Source organism: Diabrotica virgifera, chromosome 5 (assembly GCF_917563875.1).
Source record: "Diabrotica virgifera virgifera chromosome 5, PGI_DIABVI_V3a".
NCBI classification, from domain to species: Eukaryota; Metazoa; Arthropoda; class Insecta; order Coleoptera; family Chrysomelidae; genus Diabrotica; species Diabrotica virgifera.
This window is the reverse complement of record NC_065447.1, coordinates 206,024,276-206,046,593: the sequence shown is the minus strand read 5'-3', so window position 1 is coordinate 206,046,593 and position 22,318 is coordinate 206,024,276. Positions and strand designations below refer to the sequence as shown.

Sequence of the window (22,318 nt, the reverse complement as noted above, 5' to 3'; positions counted from 1 at the left end):
AAACTTAAGAAATTTACGCTCAAAATAAAGTTGGTCCCATTTTTTTGGTAAAAAAAAATCGTGAAAATCACCCCCTAATTAGCATCCCAAATGAAATTAATCGTTACCGCTTCACAAGTTGCTTTACTCGTGTATATATTGTTTATATGATCTGTAAGTTTCATCGGTTCAAAGTGCTTATTTTTGTATATTTAAACGGGCTGTACTTGAAAGGGCAAAAACGAGTCATTAATCACGAGTGTATGCAAATTTTGAACAGCCATGTTTGGTGTAAAAGGTGGTAAAAGTAAGCAACTTTTATTCAAGACATTTTTTCGAACTGTGGATAGATGGCGCTATAATTGGGAAAAACGATTTATCCTGATACCATAGGTAAATTATAGAAACGGTCTAATATCTCACGAAATACAATTCCAAACGAGAAACTAAAAATCAGATTTTTAATCTTTTTTGAAAACCTTTCGAATAACACCAAACGTGACCCTCCAACCCACCCCCTGGAGGTGGGGTGGGGGTAACTTTAAAATCTTAAATAGCAACCCCCACTTTTTATTACAGATTCGGATCCGTCATGAAAAATTAAGCAACATTTATTTGAAACATTTTTTAGAATTAATAGATGGCGCTTTAATTGGAAAAATACGATTTATTAGCGCCATCTATCAGAAATTTTAAAAAATGTTTCGAATAAATGTTGCTTAATTTTTTATGACGAATCCGAATCTGCGATAAAAAGTGGGGGTTGCTATTTAAGCTTTTAAAGTTATCCCCCACCCAACCTCCAGAGGGTGGGTTGGAGGGTCATGTTTGGTGTTATTCGATAGGTTTTCGAAAAAGATTAAAAATCTGTTTTTTGGTTTCTCATTTGGAAGTGTATTTCGTGAGATATTAGGCCGTTTCTATAATTTTACCTATGGTATCAGGATAAATCGTTTTTCCCAATTATAGAGCCATCTATCCACAGTTCGAAAAAATGTCTTGAATAAAAGTTGCCTACTTTTACGTAACGAATCCAAATTTGCAAGAAAAACTGGGGTTTCCATTTAAGATCTTAAAGTTACCCCCCACCCCACCTCCAGGGGGTGTAGTGGGGATTGGTGTTTGGTGTCATTGGATAGATTTTTGAAAATGATTGAACACGTATTTTTCAGTTTTTCGATCCGATGTTTAGTTCGCGAAATATTCGACCGTTCCGCTACTTTTGGGACACCCTATATAAGTAAATCTGTGTAATATTATAAAAAATATTAACAATTCAGTAATAGGTAAAATTCCATCAATCCACATAATAATATATAGTCATAACGCAAGGTAAGAAATAGTCACTTCTGTCGCCGCTTTATTTGTTTTTGAGCATATAATGAAGAGAAATTTGTAATCAAAATAGTTTGAAATTTAAGACGAGATAATACAAACAATTTTGGAATAAATCCAAAACCACATTTTTACAAAAATTCTGTTTTAGCACCCGAACTAATTCCTTACTTACTTTTGTCATTTCTTTTGTTGGGAAAGTGGCCAAATCAGCTTCTACCTTTCCACCAACCTTCCTCTTAACTATTTCAGCAGCCACTTTGGCCTGGAATTCTTCTTTTGCCTTGTTGAAAGCTAGCAACTTATTTTGTTCTTCGGCAAAATGGCGCTTCCAAGCAGCAGGGCCGTTACCGGGCTTCAATTTGTATATAGATGGGAAAGTAGGCTTTGCCAGGTTCATCAAAATTTCCTAGAAGAATAGAGAGCATATGCTAAAAATTTTGCCAGCAGTTATTGACAATATAGTTCTTTCAATCTAACTTTTCCCATGCATCACGATTCATTTTCAAACAAAAATCAAAAAATAAAGTGAAACGTACGTCGATGTGTAGTATCATTGATACATACTGTCAGCGTGTCAGTGGTAATAATTAGGAAATGGGTATTGTCCTTTTCACAGGCATTTTTCAGTACGTCACAAGTGAGCGAAAAAAAGGTAAGTCCGTGATAATACACATTTATAACATGACATTTTAGTTAAATCTGACAGTGACAGTTGTCAGAATCGTAATCAGCTAAAGATGAAAAGGGTATTGCAGTATAACCCTTTATTTGCAATTTGGTATAAAAACAAATCAATTGTATTTATTGCATTTATAAAATGGTATTTTCTTTGATTTGTATAGTTTTATAAATTGTAGATTTATAGTCGTATATATAATTCGTAAATCATTTTTTGTTCGATTGTAGCGCCATCTATCAACAGCTAGAATAAATGTTAGAAATTACTGTAATCACGGAAGTACGTTTTTTCTGTCACTTCCAACTTAATGCGTTAGAAAGAAATCGAAAAACTGTGACGCACTGAAAAGTACCTATGAGAAAGATATTATTATTCCGTGAACGCATTTTATAAAGTTGTTTTATTGAAGTGTTTAATCTTTTTTAACTATTGAGGAGATTGATGTGATAATAGGTGGTCATAATTAGGAAATGGCTATTATCCCGTGAACGTATTTTATAAAGATATTTTATTGAAGTGTTTAATATTTTTCCGCTATTGAGGTGATATAGGGAATAGACTAGACATTAAACATAAAGATCTTCTTCTTTTTATGTACACATGACTCTATGTGTTTTTCAATGTGCCCCCAGTAAGTTGTCATTCCATCTTTTTCGTGGTATTCCCACTGATCGTCTTCCTATTGGGGAACCGTCTCTCGCCGTCCTTACTACTCTATTTGTTGTCATTCGGCTTATGTGTTCGTTCCATTTTTCTCTTCTGTTTTTCACCCAGTTATTAATGTTGTCCACCTTGCATCTCCGTCGTATATCTGCACTTCTAGCTCTATCCCACAGTGTCTTACCATCGATTGTTCGCAGTGTTTTCATCTCTGATGTTTGTAGCATTCGCTTTGTCCTTTCTGTATCAGGTCGTGTTTCTGCCGAGTATGACATTATTGGTCTGATGACTGTTTTGTAAATTCTGTCTTTCACTTCTTTTCCGATGTTTTTATTTCTCCATATTGTTTCATTCAGGCAACCTGCGGCTCTGTTTGCCTTATTCACCTGATATTCCACTTCTGTTTCGAGCTTTCCGTATGATGTTTCGATAGTGTGCTGCCTAGATATTTAAACTCCATGACTTATTCTATTATTTGACCCTCCAGCTCTAATTTACACCTTATTCGATCTGCTGGTATAACCATGCATTTAGTCTTTTTTTGGGGAAATTAACATTTTAAATTTTCTAGCGGTTATATTAAAATCGTGCAGCATACATTGTAAATCATCTTCACTTTGAGAGATTAGTAATTCGTCTGCATAGCAGATTATGTTAAGTTGTTTTTCTCTACTTTTTCATCGGAAAATGCAACCTTTTACAACCTTAGACCAAAAGTTATCTTCACGGTTTATGAATTGATTACAAAATGCAACTCATCTCTTGTGATCCTCAGTAAAAAAAGGTTTCCTTGCAGCTGCACAATTCATCAATTCACTTTCTTTAATCCGATGAAATGATACCAATGAAAATTATGTGTTGTATTACCTGTATGTGTTAAAAAAACGGCAGACTTATAGTCTGGGCTGATTATCGGAGAATAGGACATTTTTGGGAAAAGTTATTTACCAGCAATTTTATTGCTGGAATCGAATCTTATAATTGTATATATTAATAATATAGATATGCAAAGTCCGCAGATAGTGTGCTACTTTTTCTAGTTTTGCTAGTTTTTTTCAATTTTTGCTCTATAGCTCCAAAGATTTTAACTTTAGACCAAAAACACCCAAATAAAAATTCACCGCAATTAAATTCTGCATAGAGACGTGTTCTTTCCAATTTACTTGAAAATGTATGACTTGAAATTTATATACAATTTACAATATGTATCCAATTTACTTGAAATTGTGTGAAAATTGCCAAAAATAGCAAAATTCCAATCAAAAATTAGGTTGGAGAAAATGTAACCCTCAAAGTTCAAAATCGGTATACGTTAAAAAAATGCATTTTCTCGGCTTCCCATGGAGCAATTTCCTTCATTCTTTTTTTGTTCCCAAGTAACTCGAGTAGAGCCATCGAACTAACGCATTATTAAATGTCAAACTTGCTTTTCTTTTGTTACAATAAATTAATTTATTTATTATAACACAATATTTTAATTTGTTTAAATAAAAATTGTTTAAATAATTATACAGCTTTCAAATCAGAATATTTATGTTTTTAACTTTAAAAGGTTCACTTGTAGTAAGTTTATCTAAAAAAAGCCTACAACTGGAAAAAATATGTAATTTTCTGTTCTTATAAATAAATTAATCTATTATAACAAAACAAAAGCAAGTTTGACATTTAATATTGCATTAGTTCGATAGCTCTACTCGAGTTATTAGGGAACAAAAAAAGAATGAAGGAAATTGCTCCATAGGAAGCCGAGAAAATGCATTTTGTTAACGTATACCGATTTTGAACTTTGAGGGTTACATTTTCTCCAACCTAATTTTTGATTGGAATTTTGCTATTTTTGGCAATTTTCACACGTATTATCGATAGTTTTTATTATAATAATATATGTTATGAGGATTTTAAAGATATGAAAATTGGTGTGGAGAAAGAGGACAAAAATAAAAAGGTGATGGTTTGAAAATTATGATCCTATTGTTTATATCTTTGCCGTAAATTCCGGTCAATTTTGACCGGTTGTATCTCAGGAACCACTCGTCATAATTAAACGTTTTTTCTTTTAAAAGAAGCGTCCTGCCACTTTCTTTTGAATACCGTTTTCACAATTTAATTTAGTTTAATATTTCCCGAGATATTCTATTTGTTTATAAACCAAAAAATTGTTTATAATTTTAAAATATTCCTGAGGCCGCTTAAATAGTCTAATTTCAATTCTGAAAGTGCATTAGATAGGTATAGTGTCTTTTTATGAAAAAATCATAGTTATTCTTATGCATCATAATTATTGTCGTTATTATAGCGACCGTAAATTTTTAATTAACATTTTAATTGTTGCTAAACTGTTCATTCAATTTCCATAGACTTCTGGAATTATAATACATACGGAAAGGGCTTTTACGTTACCAAGTTATTTAATTATTGATTAACAACTACTTATCTAAAAGTTTAGTTGAAAATTAAAGATTTTGTTGGAAAAACCCGCTTTTTCCGGGGAAAGTTTTCGTCGAAGTAAATCGGAAAAAACACGTCTCTATGCAGAATTTAATTGCGGTGAATTTTTATTTGGGTGTTTTGGGTCTAAAGTTAAAATCATTGGAGTTATACAGCAAAAATTGAAAAAAACACGATTTTCGGGCGCCATTTTGTTTATAAAAAAAGTAGCACACTATCTGCGGACTTTGCATATCTATATTATTAATACATACAATAATAAGATTCGATTCCAGTAATAAAATTGCTGGTAAATAACTTTTCCTTGTATTTTGCTAATTAGCCCAGAGTATTACCACATTCAAAGAATACGGAAAAGTACAAACCTGTTGTAGAGCTGCTCCTTGCTTAAACAATCCTTCCAAAACTGAGTCTGGTGTGCTTTTGAAAGTTGGGAGAGGTTCCATGCTATCTAGCATGTCCTTAAGCTTTTGGTTCTCCAGTTTGATTCTTTGGTTACGCTCTTGATGGAATACTTTTCGAAGACTGTCAATTTCCTGCATAAGCAATGGAGAATCTCTAACAACAGCAGGCAGCGTGGGACCCACTGATTGGAGTGATGGTAGTTGACTACCTAATACAGATACAAAGCAATTACAAATAAGTAAAATGAGAAAAATAAAACACAATGAAACACTTAAATTATTTGCTAGGTGGTAATAAAATTAAATAACATGTTAAATGAGGAAACATGAGGAAATTAACATGCTACATTTTCTGGCGGTTATATTAAATTGGTGCAGCTGTAAATCATCTTCAGTTTGAGAGAAGTGAAGATGATCTTCCGCTTTCTCAAACTGAAATTAAAAATAATAAAGGTAGATAATGCAATTAAAACTAAATCAAAAAATCCCTTACCTGGAATTCCTTTTGAAAACTCCATTGCAGCTTTCTTCGACATTACCTTCAATTTTTCTTTCATTTCGCCCTTCTCACTCTCCAGCGAATCTATATCAGTTTGTAAATGATCCAGTGTTTCTTCAAATTCCTTTTCTTTCTTCTTGTAGTTGTTGTGTGCCTCTTCTAACTTCCTCTGCAACTTTTCAATAGTCAATTCATAATCTTTATTGACGTTCCCTAATTTCTTTTCGGCGAGTTCTTTTCGGATTGTCATTTCCGACAGTTGTTCCTGCTTTTCTTTAACTAATTTCTTTAATTCCTTAATGTCAGATTCTTTATTCTCCAACTTGCTTGTTAGTGTTTTTGTTTGTTCTAGTTCTTTCTTCACGGAGTCTGCTCTTACTCTAATAGGTGGAACACTCTACAACAAAGCAGAAATGACATTTATGAATTATTTGATCCTTTAGGACTTTAGGTAGTTAACGGGAAAAAGAAGAGAAATTAAAAAGTAAAGGAGACCGAATTTGTTACAGGAAATAGTTTACAGTGTGTCTGCGTAACTTGGAACCATATGGGAAACTTTTTTATTATCAAGTTTACGAAAAAAAGTTATTCTTCATAAAATGCTCTGCATGGTCTAAAACCTAAGATTCAATCATCAGATATCAAATTTTATCAACAGTTTACGAGGTATGTCAAAAAATATGAATTTTGCTCAAGAGGAAAGTACCTTTATATTTCACAAAATCGAAAATTGTTATTAAGAAAAGTTGTTTGGAATTAAATATTATGTTATAATATGTAATTACATTCTTCTTCAAAATTTTGATTTTTTTTTTCAAAATACTGATACCCAACATCATTTTTATTACGGCAACTCAGTCACACGAAAAAATATATTACGAAAAAAAGTTATTCTTTATAAAAAGGTCTGCATAGTCTAACAACTAAGATTCAATTAAAATATATCAAATTTTATCAATTTTATACGAGTTATGTCAAAAAATATTATTTTCGCTCAAGAGTAAAGAACCTTTATTTTTCAATTATAACGATATAATTGCATATTGAAACACACTTTTAAATTCCGAACAACTTTTTATAATAACAATTTTCAATATTGTGAAAAATACAGGTACTTTACTCTTGAGCGAAATTCATATTATTTTTTTATATACTCTCGTATAAAATTGATAAAATTTGATATACAGTGATGAGCGCGCTAATAACCGGCAAAACAGCACAAAGGATGGAAAACGTATTAAGTTGTAAGATAAAATGAAATGAAACTAGTCGAGCTGGGAAATTTAGCGATAGTAACCTTTTTATTTACAATATATTGATTGTTTCCCAGCTTTACACGTATCAGAGGAGTATGTCAACTAAAACTGTCACTATGACAGTGGTATTTGCCAAACTTGTCCGATACGTCTAAAGGTGGGAAACAATCAATATGATGTAAATTAATAGGTTAATATCGCTAAATTTCCCAGCTCGACTAGTTTTATTTCTTTTCATCTAAAAACTTAATACGTTTTCCATCTTTTATGCTATTTTGCCGGTTATTAGCGCGCTCATCACTGTATTATAATTGCATCTTAGTTGTTTGAATATGTAGACCTTTTTATAAAGGCCTTTTTAATAGACCTTTTTATAAAACTTTTTTTCGTAAAATTAATAATAACTGAGTTGCCGTAATAAACATGATTTGAGTATCCGTAATTTGAAAAAAAAAATTCAATTTTTTTAATTAGAAGAATGTAATTGCATATTATACCATAATTTTTAATTCCAAATAACTTTTCTTAATAACAATTTTCGTTATTGAGAAATATAAAGGTACTTTCCTCTTGAGCGAAATTAATATTTTTTGACATAATATGTATCTCGTATAATGTTGATAAAATTTGATATCTGATGATTGCACCTTAGGTTTTAGACTATGCAGAGCACTTTATGAATAATTAGTAGTCATGTTGTGACTGACTGATTGACATAAAGTCCATGTCACTAACAAAAAAACACTTTTTTTTCGTAAAATTGATAAAAATGTTTCCCTTATGGTTTTAAGTTACGCAGACACACTGTATAATAAAAATGAGAAAACTCTGATGGTAGCTTTACTAAAGAGAGTACGCCGTTTTGTGAGTCAATACCGACTTACAGGGAATGTTTAGAGTTGTTGAAGAGAAAGAATTTCCATAGAAAACCTGCATAAGGTCACACCAAATCTAATAAAAAATATTATGGGTGGTGAATTGGAAAACGGGCCATAGGAAACTCAACGTAGAATTCTAAACTGTTGAATTCCTGCTTCCCTAATTATTTTACATCAAAAGACATTAAAAACTATTTGTAGATGATTGAAATCTGCATTGAAAACAACTGTTAAAATTGTTCTACGAATTAAACATATTCCGAAATGTTGTAAAAATGTAATACATTTTTCAGTTTTTCAGCCCAAAATTAGGCCAGTGCAATAATGTGTCACAATGAAGTTATTATTTACACATTTTTGAACTGTCAATATTTTTTATTTTATCATTTATTGTTTAAAAACAATACAGTTGATAAGATACCCTCAGTTGCGGAGAAAGTATTAATAATAAAGAATTTTTATTCAGTCAATGGTGTGAGCACTGTCAGTTGAATAGTAATGTGTGGCCTAACTTTTACACACATACCTACAGTGGCAAATGTATATTTTTCAAAATTTTGGAATGCGTTTAAATCGTAGAACAATTTTAACAGTTGTTTTCAATACAGATTTCAATCATCTACAAATAGTTTTTAATGTCTTTTGATGTAAAATAATTAGGGAAGCAGGAATTCAACAGTTTAGAATTCTACATTAAGTTTCCTATGGCCCGTTTTACGATTCACCACCCGGACTTATTTGACAATAAAAGAAATAATCTTGATGAAATATTTAAAGATAAGAGAAATAGCGCAATTTAACAAGGCTGTATAAAACAAAGAAATATACTTTACGAAAAACTAATGCAAAAAGTGTTCAACATGACATAGATGTCTAACCTCAACCTAGGCAAATATTAACAAATTCGTCAGAGCAGATTGGGCAATGGAAAAAGTAATGTTTGGTATAAGACTATCACATAGAAAGAGGAAAGACAGGGTAAGATCACAAACAAAAGTCAAGGATATTACAAGAAAAATTGCCAAAATAAAATGAAGCTTCGCAAGCCACACTGCTAGACAAAAAGACCAACGTTAGAACACCACAATACAACAGGAGACCTTACAAAGGTAGACGATCAATAGGAAGACCTCTGATGAGACGGATAGATGACATAAAAAAATAGTCAGAAAAAATTGGAAGTATGTTGCACAAGATAGAGATCAATGAAATGATTTGGGAGATACCCTTGTTAAAAGATGGACGATAGAAGGTCCAAAAGAGAAATGTAATGACGAGGCCCTAAACTAAAATTAATTTAAATATAAATCAAACGGTGGTTCAAATGACAAATTAATATACTTTCTCTTTAGTGCTTCTCCCTCCCTTACTATAAGAAGATGTGTTAATATTGATTTTCAGTTTATTAACTTTTAAATGATATTGTCTTGAAGCTATTTCTTTGTGGCATTTATGTAACCTACTATTCTAATTGGGAAATAAGACACAATTTATCTTGAAAAAAAAAAAAAATGATTTCATTGACGTTTCGACTTCCACCTTGGACGTCGTATTTTGATAACGACGTCCAAGGTGGAAGTCGAAACGTCAATGAAATCATTTTTTTTTCAACATAAATTGTGTCTTATTTCCCAATTAGAATAGTTGATTACTTTTAAATGAGTTTCGAATAATTGACTTTCTTCTTTTTTAGTTCATTATCGAGGTGGTTACTTACCTTTTCTTCATTTTTACTAGCAGTAGTTATCTCGTATTCATTATCTTGTAGATATTGTGCTAACTGTGTGATTTGTGTCATGATAAAATTCAAAGAATTCTTTATACTTTGCACTGGTCCCAAATCATCTTGTTCGTAAAACTTCTCGCTTGCGTTGATGGCTATGTCTTTGACTTTATCAGGAGTTACACCCTGCTCAGTTTCTAAAAACATAAGTACAATCAGTAACAGTTACAGTTCCATTAGTGACCGCGCTATGAGTGAGCGAGATAGCAAGAAGAATGAAAAAGAACAACTATTGTAGTTATTATTTACTTGCCAAATACACTCACCTGCACAATTAACCGCCCATCTGGTATTTCTTTTAATTCGCAAAAATTGTCAATCTTGGACCACATTTTATGAAATATACGGTAAAAACTACCTTTGAGGAAAAAAAAAACAACAAAATTATTGAAAAAAAAATGACGTTTTGTCAAGGGACGCTTAGCAAAAATCAAATGTAGTAAAAATCCAAAAGAAAATTCAAACAAACCTAACCTTTTTTGTTCCCAATGATCCAAATAACCTAAAATAGTATCTGCCCGGACCGAAAACAATTGTTTTTATAATTTGTTTAATATTTTTTCTTAAATAAATGTATTAATAACTCCGAAATTACGGCATTTAGGTACAGGGAATATTAACATGAAAAATGTCTTATAAGACTTCAAAACGCAAATATATACAGTGTTCCATTTCAAATAAGAAAGTTTATTAGATTTCAAGGAAAACAGCAGATTTGACAACAGTGTAAATACCACTGTAATATCGCCCGCAGTAGAAGACCCTTACCCGCCAAAATTTAAAAAAGTCGTGCAAGCCGTTTCCGAGATAATTGAGGCGTTCCATATATTCCGGTTGGTGTATGGCGGAATTTAATTAAAACGACAAAGAAATAATGTGTACAACGAACGGTAACCTGTTTATTTATTTTGTGTGAACAAGCCGTATGTTGTTGACCTATATCGACAATCGAAGGGTGTGTGTTGTGCAGACGCTGGTAGTAGACTGACTGGGTCGAACGAAACCCCACTGTTATGTCAACTGATTCGCGGTTTCTTAGATAAACCAGAGGAGCCATAAATTGAGAAACTTTATGGATTTCAAGAATTTTGACATAACGAAGCTGGGGACATCGTAATCAATTAAGAAGTCTTTCTTTGAAAGAAACATTAATCTTATACAATCTGTTTAACGTTTCGTTTAACATCTGCTCTGTATTTACATGTGAATTTATATGACACATATTAGGTATTTCGTTTTGCGAAAAGTTATTAAAAATTAAAATTAAAATTAGCAGAAAATATTAATTACAGCGTAATGCTATATACCCCCCTTCGAGTGACGAAGACGATAAATAATACATACTATATACATAGTATAATGACAATTGAAAATAGAAAAAAAAATAAAGAACGCAAAGTTTATCCGAGGAGAACGAAAAATCACTTAATACACTGTGAACTGACACTTTCTTGGTAGCTTCCGGTAAATCTTGCTCTTCTCCCCGGTCTGTTGTTTGTTTTGCTGGATACTGTCATTTATTTTTGTTTCGTGATGGGTAGAGTCGTGAAGCTCGTAAGCTGGTTTCAATCTGTCTATGGAAATTGTTGATTCTTTTCCATTTACCCGGACGACAAAAGTCTTGTCACCTCGCTTAACAACTGGAAAAGGACCGTTATATGGGTTTTCTAAGCTGCTTTTGATTGTATCACGTCGGGGTCACCAATATTCCGGTTGGTGTATGGCGGAATTTAATTAAAACGACAAAGAAATAATGTGTACAACGAACGGTAATCTGTTTATTTATTTTGTGTGAACAAGCGGTGTGTTGTTGACCTATATCGACAATCGAAGGGTGTGTGTTGTGCAGACGCTGGTAGTAGACTGACTGGGTCGAACGAAACCCCACTGTTATGTCAACTGATTTGCGGTTTCTTAGATAAACCAGAGAAAGCCATAAATTGAGAAACTTTATGGATTTCAAGAATTTTGACATAACGAGGCTGGGGACATCGTAATCAATTAAGAAGTGTTTCTTTGAAAGAAACATTAATCTTATACAATCTGTTTAACGTTTCGTTTAACATCTGCTCTGTATTTACATGTGAATTTATATGACACATATTAGGTATTTCGTTTTGCGAAAAGTTATTAAAAATAAAAATTAAAATTAGCAGAAAATAGTAATTACAGCGTAATGCTGTACATACATAAAACTCACTCTGTATATAATATACTATTACATAGTAATTTAAATAAAATTAAATAAAATAAATCCAATCGGATCGAACTGAAGCGAATCGAATATAGTAGACTAATATATAAGAAGTATTCACTTCTGTCGGCACTCCGCAAGTGCCACGCTGTCTTTTTTTAACATTGGAATTTTGCTAAGCATCCCTTAATAAACGACTTTTATTAACAATTTTATTGTTTTCTTTAACTAAAAGGCAAATTTCACAGTATATTTCATAAGATGTGATCCAAAATTGATAATTTCTGCAAATTGAAAGAAATACAAGATGGGCGGTGAATTGTGCCGGTGAGTGTAGTTACGATTTTGTGTTTCTGGTTTATTTATTTTTCCCAATAGGATTTCTATTAATGAAACCAAAGTTTTAAATTTACCTCCACTAGCCACAATCGTCTGGATGGTAGTTCTGACTACATCATTCAGTGTTTTAGATATTTTTAAAGCATGTTGGTAGCACTGGAACAGGTTTTCATGAACTTCTTTGTTCAGTCCCAAATTGGAAATATTAGTATCCATAGGCAATCGCCTCTTTATTAATTTTAATTGTTGCAGCAGCGTTTCTGATGAGGTGACTACATGTTGACAGAGAAGTTCCATATCACCTTTTGAACTCTAATAAGTAAATAAGAATTACAATTAATTTATTATAAAAGTACACTCAACGGCACAAAATTCCGCCACTAAAAATTTTTGATTAAGTTTGACAACTTATAACTGTATTATTTTTTGTACTCCAATTTTCAAGATTCTTGCATCAGTTTGTAGGTACATGTATTCATATCGTTTGCTATTATTCCGGTAACAAAAAAAAATGCTTAAATGGCATTATACGGGGCTGAATAGAAGCGTTGTATTTTCTCCTAACTTTAAAAAATTCTGCGGAAAAATTGAAGAGCTGATTTTGTTTCATAGTCCTCTCGTATTATCCCGAAGGCATCTCTAAGATTTTGTTTTTGGAATTATCCAAATTTCTCTTTTTAGCCCAGTAAATGAACGGGAAATTCGGCGATACCGTGTAATTTTCAGGGACAACTCCGAATTGCATGAAAATTTGGATTTAGGTTCTACTTACCCTCCACTTCAAAGTTGAAATTGTGCCGTTGGTTGCTTTTACTTGGGGGGTGACAGTCACCCCTTCTCGGGGGTGAAAAAACATACGTTCAAGATAAGACCGGAAATGGATAAATTGACTGATTTTAAGCAACTTTTGTTCTATAGAGTTTTTTACGTAAGTCAATACTTTTCGAGTTATTTGCCATTGAAAATGTTGATTTTTCGACAAAAAACTACATTTTCAGGCGGTTTTTCGCAAATAACTCAAAATGTAAATATTTTATCGAAAAAAATATTCTTAGCAAAAGTGTAGCTTATAAAAAACCCAAAAAAATGGTGTATCAGTAAAGTCTATCAATCAAATAAAAAAAAAGTTGTAGCTCATGAAAAATACGTTCTTATTCGTCTAATTCCAAATCGAATATTTTATGGTGAAATCACCGAAAAATTAAGCGCTTTTCGGGAAAAACTCATTTAAACTTTTTTAAAGTGTTTATAAAAAGCTTCGTTTTAATTGTTAACAAAAGTATTAGCATTAAAAATAAGCGAGTTACGCTCAAAATAAAGTTGGCCCTCTTTTTTTTTGTAAAATATCATGAAAATCTCGCCTTGTTTAGCTCCCTAAATGAAATTAATAGTTACCGCTTTACAAACAATTTATTTACCTATCTATTTTTTATATGATCTGTCAGTCTCACCGGTTTAAAGTGTTTATTGTTGAAAGGGTTATAATTGAGAAAGCTTGAATGGGTCACTAATCACGAGCGTATGCAAATTTTTGTCTTAGGGAGAAACAAAATGAAACTAGCATATTTATAATAGCAAAACCTACATTTTTTTACTTTTTAAAATTTTTCTTATCACTAATACTTTTTAAGCTATTTTGAAAAAATTAAATTTTTTCAAAAATTTTTAGAAAATTTTTTTTACTATAAATCCAAATATTTTTAAAAATAAACACTTCAAACCAATTAAACTTACAAATCATATAAACAATACACATACAGTTAAAATAGATGATAAAGCCAAACGATTAATTTCATTTAGGGTGCTAAATAGAGGGGGTTTCATGATTTTTTTTTTACCAAAAAAAAAGGGGTCAACTTTTTTTCAGTGTAACTCGTTTATTTTTGATGCTGTAAACTTTTGTAAAAAACAAATAATAAGCTTTTTTTCGATACTTTAAAAATGTTAATAAGGTTTTCCCAAAAGTCGTTTCTTTCTTCAGTGATTTCGCGTTGAGTTATTCGATTTGGAATTAGACGAATTAGAACGTATCTTTCATGAGCTACAACTTTACTTCTACTCAATTTGTAGACTTTACTGGTACACCATTTTTTTCGTTTTTTTATAGGCTACACTTTTGCTGAAAATATTTTTTCGATCAAATTTTTACTTTTTGAGTTATTTGGAAAAAACCGTCTGAAAACGTAGTTTTTTTGTCGAAAAATCAACATTTTAAATCGCGAATAGCTCGAAAAGTATTGACTTACGTAAAAAACTTTATAGAACAAAAGGTGCTTAAAATAAGTCAATTTATCCATTTCCGACCTTATTTTAAACTCGCGTTTTTCACCCCCCGAGAAGGGGTAAATGTCACCCCCAACTAAAAGCAACCAACGGCACAAATTCAACTTTGAAGTGGAGGGTAAGTAGAACCTAAATCCAAATTTTCATGCAATTCGGAGTTGCCCCTGGAAATTACGCTCCAAAACGGTCATTTATTGGGCTATTTCTTGTAAGAGAATTTTTTGTAAATAAAAACACTGACTCATAAATATCTTAAATAAAGGTTGGATTGATAAGATTAAAATGGCCCGCGTGCAGCCTAGATCTTACTCCTATCGAGCATTTATGGGATGAATTGAAAATAGCTATTCGCCATCATCCGAACCCTCCAGACAATTTGGCACAGTTATGGCCCCGATAGAGGAATACCGGGCTATTCCCCAGGTAAGGATAACGCATCTTATTTATACGATGTCAAACAGATTGCGAGCAGTCGTGGCTGCAAGAGGTGGACATACCCGCTATTGAATTGTTTTGTTGCTAATTTTGTTTTGTGTTGTTAATTTTAGTGCGTTTGATAATTTTAATTAAGGCCATGGGTACATAATTCGCAAATATTTTACGGCTTTCCCTACTTTTTCTGTCTTTACACGGCAAATTACGTGTAGTAAAATTCACAATGGTATGGATATGTAAAGATTACTAGAATGTCATTCTACTTGAAAATGTCATCATTACCTTAAAGAGATGGCTTTTGAATGTTCTTGGATAACTGTTATTTGTATAATTGGAAATTATTAATTCAGTTAATAAATGTGATAATTTTTTCACTAACTCTGTATTCAGTGATTGTAATAATTTATATGTACAACAAAAACTAATACTCAATCGAGAAAAGAGGAAAAGTGTTAAAGTGATTTTTTTAATAATATATTGTTACTATGGAACGCTTACAATTTTGAACATCTTTAACAACAAAATACTTGGATCACAGAATATATCTTAATGTATTATCTGCTTCTATCTTCCATAAATAATACACAATAAATTACTTTTTATAAAGTTCACCTCTTAAATCAATTATTTATCAAATACACTACATATCAATATTATTTAATCAACGACTCAACATATTCCCGATGCCATGTCAAATATTTAAAATTGTCACTGATTGTCAATGTCTGACTGACAATATGCTGACAATATTCTATTCGACTCAGTGCGTTGTAAGACAAAGATAAATTCTTATTTGACGTTACTAAAATAGAGAAATGTCAGTTTATTGGTCGAATAACTTTATTCATAGAATAAACTACTATTTGGTGAAACCGGCCATTAGTGATTTAAAAGTGACCGATTTACGACGGGACATGGAAGAGAGAGAGCTAAATTCTGACGGAAAAAGAACATTAGTTACATTAGTACAACGGATGAATGGCGCTTCGAAAGAAGGTTTTTGCCCAGAAACTTATGTTTTTGAGGACAATCATGCTGGTGTGACTTCGTCGATTTCAAAATTTTCCTAGGATGTTTCGAATGTTTCTGCTGATATTTCCTCGACTTATAGTCGATTATTTCATGGTCACATTCTTTTATTGTATTTATTATGTAGTTCGATCATGTAACCCAACCAGTGTTTGGCATTGTGGCTATCTTGCAAGGACACGGAGTAAGTAATATTATCCACACTTTTCAATTTTTAACAGTTAAAATTCACCCCTTTTTCAATTTTATTAAGTGGGATTACTTGCTTTTAGGTTCACTGATGATGTACTGATAAGTCCGAAAACGTTCTGAACAATGAATGTAATCCTTTTGGATTTTTTAGAATTTTAATTCTTAATTAAATTTTATACCAACTACTTCTTCTTCTTCTTAAAGTCCGTCTCCTATCGGAGGCTGGAAATCATCACAGCTATTCTTATTTTACTGGCGGCCGCCCTAAATAGGTCGATGGAACTGCAGCCGAACCATTCCCTCAGATTTCTTAACCAAGATATTCTGCGCCTACCGATACTTCTCTTACCCCTGATTTTACCCTGGATGATCAGTCTCAGCAGCGAGTATTTGTCACCTCTCATAACATGGCCAAAGTATTCAGCCAACTACACCAGGGAGTTTTTACTTCACGTTAAGTTATTTAATTATATGGTATACAGAAAATTTTCGGGACCTATCCCGTCTTATTTATATATAAGTTATTGTTACAGAGGTCCATACTATACAAAATACCTATCATTTACCTGGAAAGGTAAGTGTCACGAGAAAAACCAATAGTAAAACTTTTCAGTTTTAAATTTTGGGCAAGATACTAGATAATACTAGTATATTATTCCCACTGTGCTATTAGAACCCATTGTCAGCGAACTTATTAATTAACTTATAATTGTTAATTATTTTTACTAAACGTTTTATTTTCTTTGGTATAAAAAGTGAATAAGTAGTACTCGCCTCCATCAAACATTTGATAACCGCCGAATCCACGACAAAACTATCCGTAATAGTTGTCAGACATTTAGCATTATCGGTTAACAACTGCATGTGATTCAATTTGGCGTCTGGACCGAACAGAACTGGGAAGAGGGTATTGAAGTAATTCACGCATTTTTCCAAAGTCTCCATGGAAATGTTCTCGTCTAGTTGGTCTCTCTTTAGTAATTCTATAAAGTCGTCGATGATCTTTTCTTGGCTTGCCATTTCGGGATATGTGGCACCGACTTTTAATAGGATTTCTGGTTTGCATGTATTAAGTACGTAGTAATACTGATGGAGAATTATCTACAAATAAATATTTGTTAGGTAGTCTTATTAGAAAGATTATAAGAACATTCAAATATAATATAGGTACTAAAACCAAAAGGATTTGTAAAAGATGGTTTTGCTTGCTTTTGATTCAGAGGGATGCACAATCGCTGGACAGCCGTTTCCACCATTTCAGGCTTTTTCAACAGCGCTAGCGTGCACTCCTCTGAACCAGAAAACAGCTCAACCATCAATTTAAGGGGAATTTAAGAGATCATTCAAATTCCCATTGGGACGCAATCCAGCGACATCTCTTAACAAATTGAAGAGTCTCAGATGCAGAATTCACCATTATAATAAAATTAAAATGGTAAATAGTTATTTAAATCTGAGACTTTTTGTGTTGAAAGTTCTTTCTGGTAGGTACATCCTTAAGGTGATACAGTAGCGATCAACAGGTAGCCAAAACGCGTTCCAAGATTGCGGCTGTAATTTTGAATATTTTTTCGAGATATTTGGCACACGTATTAGTAATATAATAAAGAATGGCGGTACAGAGCCCAATTTGAAAAATATATTAATATGTGGAAATTACTCTGTAATTAAATACAATATTAAAAAAACGAGCCTGTACCGCATTAAGAAGAACAAAAAAATACACTTTCTTCAAATAAACTTTTTTATCCGATGCCTAGATTTTGTATCATTTTGGAACTACTAATGAAATAAAAAATTTCAGTAGTTCCAAAATGACACAAAATCTAGGTATCGGATAAAAAAGTTTATTTGAAGAAAGTGTATTTTTTGTTCTTCTTAACCCTTAACTTGGCGGTGTGTACTCCAGGATACGTTATTTTTATTTATTAAAATTAATTTCTCTATATTTACGTAAAGTTGCCACGAGATTTTAAACGCACCCTCTCCATAAAGCATTCGCCTAACCAATAAATTAATTTGAATGTCATACACAGAAATTTCCACCAATGAGAGAGTGTTTTATGTAAGCATGCTAAAAATGGTTTCCAAAGAAGGTGTTAGTTTGTGTCATTCGGAAAGTAAATTCATTTTTTAAATGTTTTAAGTTATTGTATGAATTGATAAACTATAATTCTATATAATTAGGCCTGCAACAAACAATCGCATAAAATAATATTCAGGATTTGTTTATAAACAAACAGATAGGATCACTTTGAAAAGTAGTATCTCTGAAAATACATTGCCAGGTTAGCGGCAATTTAGGTAGTATCCTTGAATATACATTGGCAGGTACTGATGAAAATTGAATGAGTATCTTTTTGGATACATTACCCGGTATACGGACAAATACTAACTGTTTCTTATTAGCTACTTTGCCCATTAGAGGATTAACAGGAAAGTAATAAAAACATTTGGTATATTATGTTTGTAATGATTTATCGTATGTTCTTATCTACTCCAAAAGCGTGTATGTATAAATCATATGTCCCGTCAATATTTCTTGAAAGTATAAAAAAATGTTACGGTATGTTTTCATATTATCGAATTCTATTTTTTATATATTAGGTATATACAGTGCGTCTGTAAAATAACGCATAAATTCATTAGATATTGTCTAAATAATCATAGAAATTCCCGAAACAGATCGATTTTTATTTTTAAATTACGATTTTTTGGCATAATACTAGTGACGTCATCCATCTGGGCGTGATGACATTATCGATGACACGGAAAAAGAAGATTCGTAGTCACGTCATATATTCGTAGAATATACCTGGAGAAGATGTCAGAAAAGATCTTTTCGGACACTTTCCAACTTTTACAACCAAAGGATGATGCCGAAACTGTTACAAAGGACAAACAGCAATGAGTTGAACAAAATGAAGGGCGAGATTATGTTTGGCGGAATCCCGTAATTATTTTTATGATTTTCATAATAACTAAATTTTGTAATTTTTTATACTTATAATTATTACTTTTTACTTTTATTTTTTGAGTGTTTCAAGTTTTATTTGAAGTTTTGAATTTAAGTTTAAAAAATAAATGTTTGATCATCATTGTATTTTATTTATAATTTATAAATGTACAATATTATATATTAATTGATTCAATACTATGTGTATGATTGAAACCCCTACACAAAAAGCCATCTATTCATAATTGGAGTAACAGAAAATTCCACAAAATAAAATGACAACATTAGACAAATCTATAAATGTTTCGCTAAAAGTCTTGAAAATTCTAAAGACTTTTAGCGGAACAATTTATTGTAGATTTGTTTATTGTTTTCATTATATTTTGTAGAATTTTGATAATTTTGTTTTAATTCAATAACCCAATAATATTTAATATATTGGTCCAAACTACAAATATACATCTTGGCAAGGTGTCTTTCTAGATACGGAGGTATTTTTTTAATAACCTGGCAATGTATCTATTGGGCATCAGTACTTGTTTTATAGTGTTCCTGGCAATGTGTCTTGCGAGGTACATTGTAATGTACGGTACGCGTAGTAGTGTATCTTATGGGATACAATGTCAATAAAACGTCAAAAAATTTAAAATAGAAAAAAAAATGTAATTGACTCTGATAATGGAGCCCTCTAAAAATGACATCCAGTAAGCAAAAACATTTTTCTTACAGCGGTTATAGGCACGCCAAGTTAAGGGTTAATGGCGGTATAGGCTCGTTTTTTTAATATTGTATTTAATTACAGAGTAATTTCTACATATTAATATATTTTTCAAATTGGGCTCTGTACCACCATTCTTTATTATATTACGAATACGTGTGCCAAATATCTCGAAAAAATATTCAAAATTACGGCCGCAATCTTGTAACGCGTTTTCGCTACCTGTTGATCGCTACTGTTTCCTCTTAATCTGCGACTTTTACAATTTATAAGACTGCAGACGACGAATATATAAAACAAAAAGGATTCCTTGCAATCACATTCCGTTTTCATTCGTCTAGGAAAAGGACAGAAGAGGAACTTTCTAGTACTCAAATCTGAGTAAAGATAAAAAAGTAAAAGATGGTTTTGCTTGTTTTTGATTCAGAGGGATGCACAATCGCTGGACAGCTGTTTCCACCATTTCAGGCTTTTTCAACAGCGCTAGCATGCACTGCTTTGAATCGAAAAACAGCTCAACCATCAATTTCAGGGGAATTTGAAAGATCATTCAAATTCCCATTGTGACGCGATCCAGCGACATCTCTTAACTAATTGAAGAGTCTCAGATGCAGAATTCACCATTATAATAAAATTAAAATGGCAAATAGTTATTTAAATCTGAGACTTTTCGTGTTGAAAGTCCTTTCTGGTACATCCTTAATCTGCGACTTTTACAATTTATAAGACCGCAGACGACGAATATAGAAAACAAAAAGGATTCCTTGCAATCACATTCCCTTTTCATTCGTCTAGGAAAAGGACAGAAGAGGAACTTTCTAGTACTCAAATCTGAGTAAAGATAGAAAAGTAAAAGATGGTTTTGCTTGTATTTGATTCAGAGGAATGCACAATCGCTGGACAGCTGTTTCCACCATTTCAGGTTTTTTCAACAGCGCTAGCGTGCCCGTTCTGTCCAGCGATTGTGCATCCCTCTGAATCAAAAACAAGCAAAACCATCTTTACTCAGATTTGAGTACTAGAAAGTTCCTCTTCTGTCCTTTTCCTAGACGAATGAAAACGGAATGTGATTGCAAGGAATCCTGTAAAAGTCGTAGATTAAGGATGTACCAGAAAGAACTTTCAACACGAAAAGTCTCAGATTTAAATAACTATTTACCATTTTAATTTTATTATAATGGTGAATTCTGCATCTGAGACTCTTCAATTTTTTAAAAAGGATTTGACTGACTACCACAATCCCTTGAAAACATTTTTAGTACATACCTGAATTGCATAAACATAAAAGCTTATCCTACATTTAAAAGTATACTGATTGATAGAATGGCCTTTCATAACTGCATTCATATCAACCTTCTTTTCAATAGCACCAAATTTATCTTTTACTTGTCCCAGAACGATTTCCAACTTTTGGATCATTCTCGGAATCAATAATATCACAAGAACTGCATCGTGGTCACCTAAAACAAATAGCAAAATGGTATATTAGAACAATTCTAGATACGATATTTATATTAATTATAATACAGGTACATTAGTTCCAATCATACATAAAGGACACCGCACTAATGTTATGGAAAATTTAATGTCACGCAAATACAATAAAATTTACATGAACTGATTCGTCTCAAAATTAAAATCATTTCATATTATTGCGTAAATTACAATTAAAGTTTATGGAAACCACAATTTTGAAGTCCACAAAACTGTCTTATTCATAAATACTACGAGTCTAAAATATATTGTTATGCTCGGTATTTCTCTCTTTTATGAGATTTATGAGCAAACTCTTAATTTAATTAATTACTCAATTATTTTAATTACTGCTTATGTAAAACAGAACCAAATTTAAATTAAATTTTCTAATAAACTTTATTCTCAGGGCTATTTTATTTTTGATGCTTTACCTGTGGTTTGTGGCTTCTGGTATCTCTAGTTGCTTACTCCACCCAGGAACACAACAAGGAAATTAAACACACTCTATGTCATATAAATTTAAAAAAAAAATTATTTATCTAATATACCATAAACATAGGATTTAAAAAATATGCTAAAATCTAAATTTGTTGCAACTATTTCTCATTTACTAAATTAAGCTTTAATTCTGATATCTCCTCTGTTTTAACAAAAAAAAATTTAAATAATTCGTTATTTATTCTTACAAAATTTAATAAAATTTACTTTTCTCTTTTTGAATTGATTACTTATTTCTTCTTTAAAATTTGGACTGACTAATTATGTTATAGAA

General features: G+C 31.8%; 1 protein-coding gene across 3 annotated transcripts in view; it reads right to left on the bottom strand.

Moving 5' to 3' along the window:
- LOC114336649 (dynactin subunit 1) overlaps window positions 1–22,318 on the bottom strand; it is a 102,529-nt gene that overhangs the window by 3,633 nt on the left and 76,578 nt on the right. For all 3 annotated transcript variants that reach the window (XM_050650524.1, XM_050650525.1, XM_050650526.1), the window contains 7 exons: window positions 21,337–21,530; window positions 17,171–17,497; window positions 12,532–12,769; window positions 9,859–10,061; window positions 6,002–6,404; window positions 5,470–5,717; window positions 1,490–1,723 (listed from right to left, as the gene is read on the bottom strand). In XM_050650524.1, coding sequence (XP_050506481.1) covers window positions 1,490–1,723; window positions 5,470–5,717; window positions 6,002–6,404; window positions 9,859–10,061; window positions 12,532–12,769; window positions 17,171–17,497; window positions 21,337–21,530 — 1,847 coding nt within the window. The remainder of the gene's footprint in view (window positions 1–1,489; window positions 1,724–5,469; window positions 5,718–6,001; window positions 6,405–9,858; window positions 10,062–12,531; window positions 12,770–17,170; window positions 17,498–21,336; window positions 21,531–22,318) is intronic.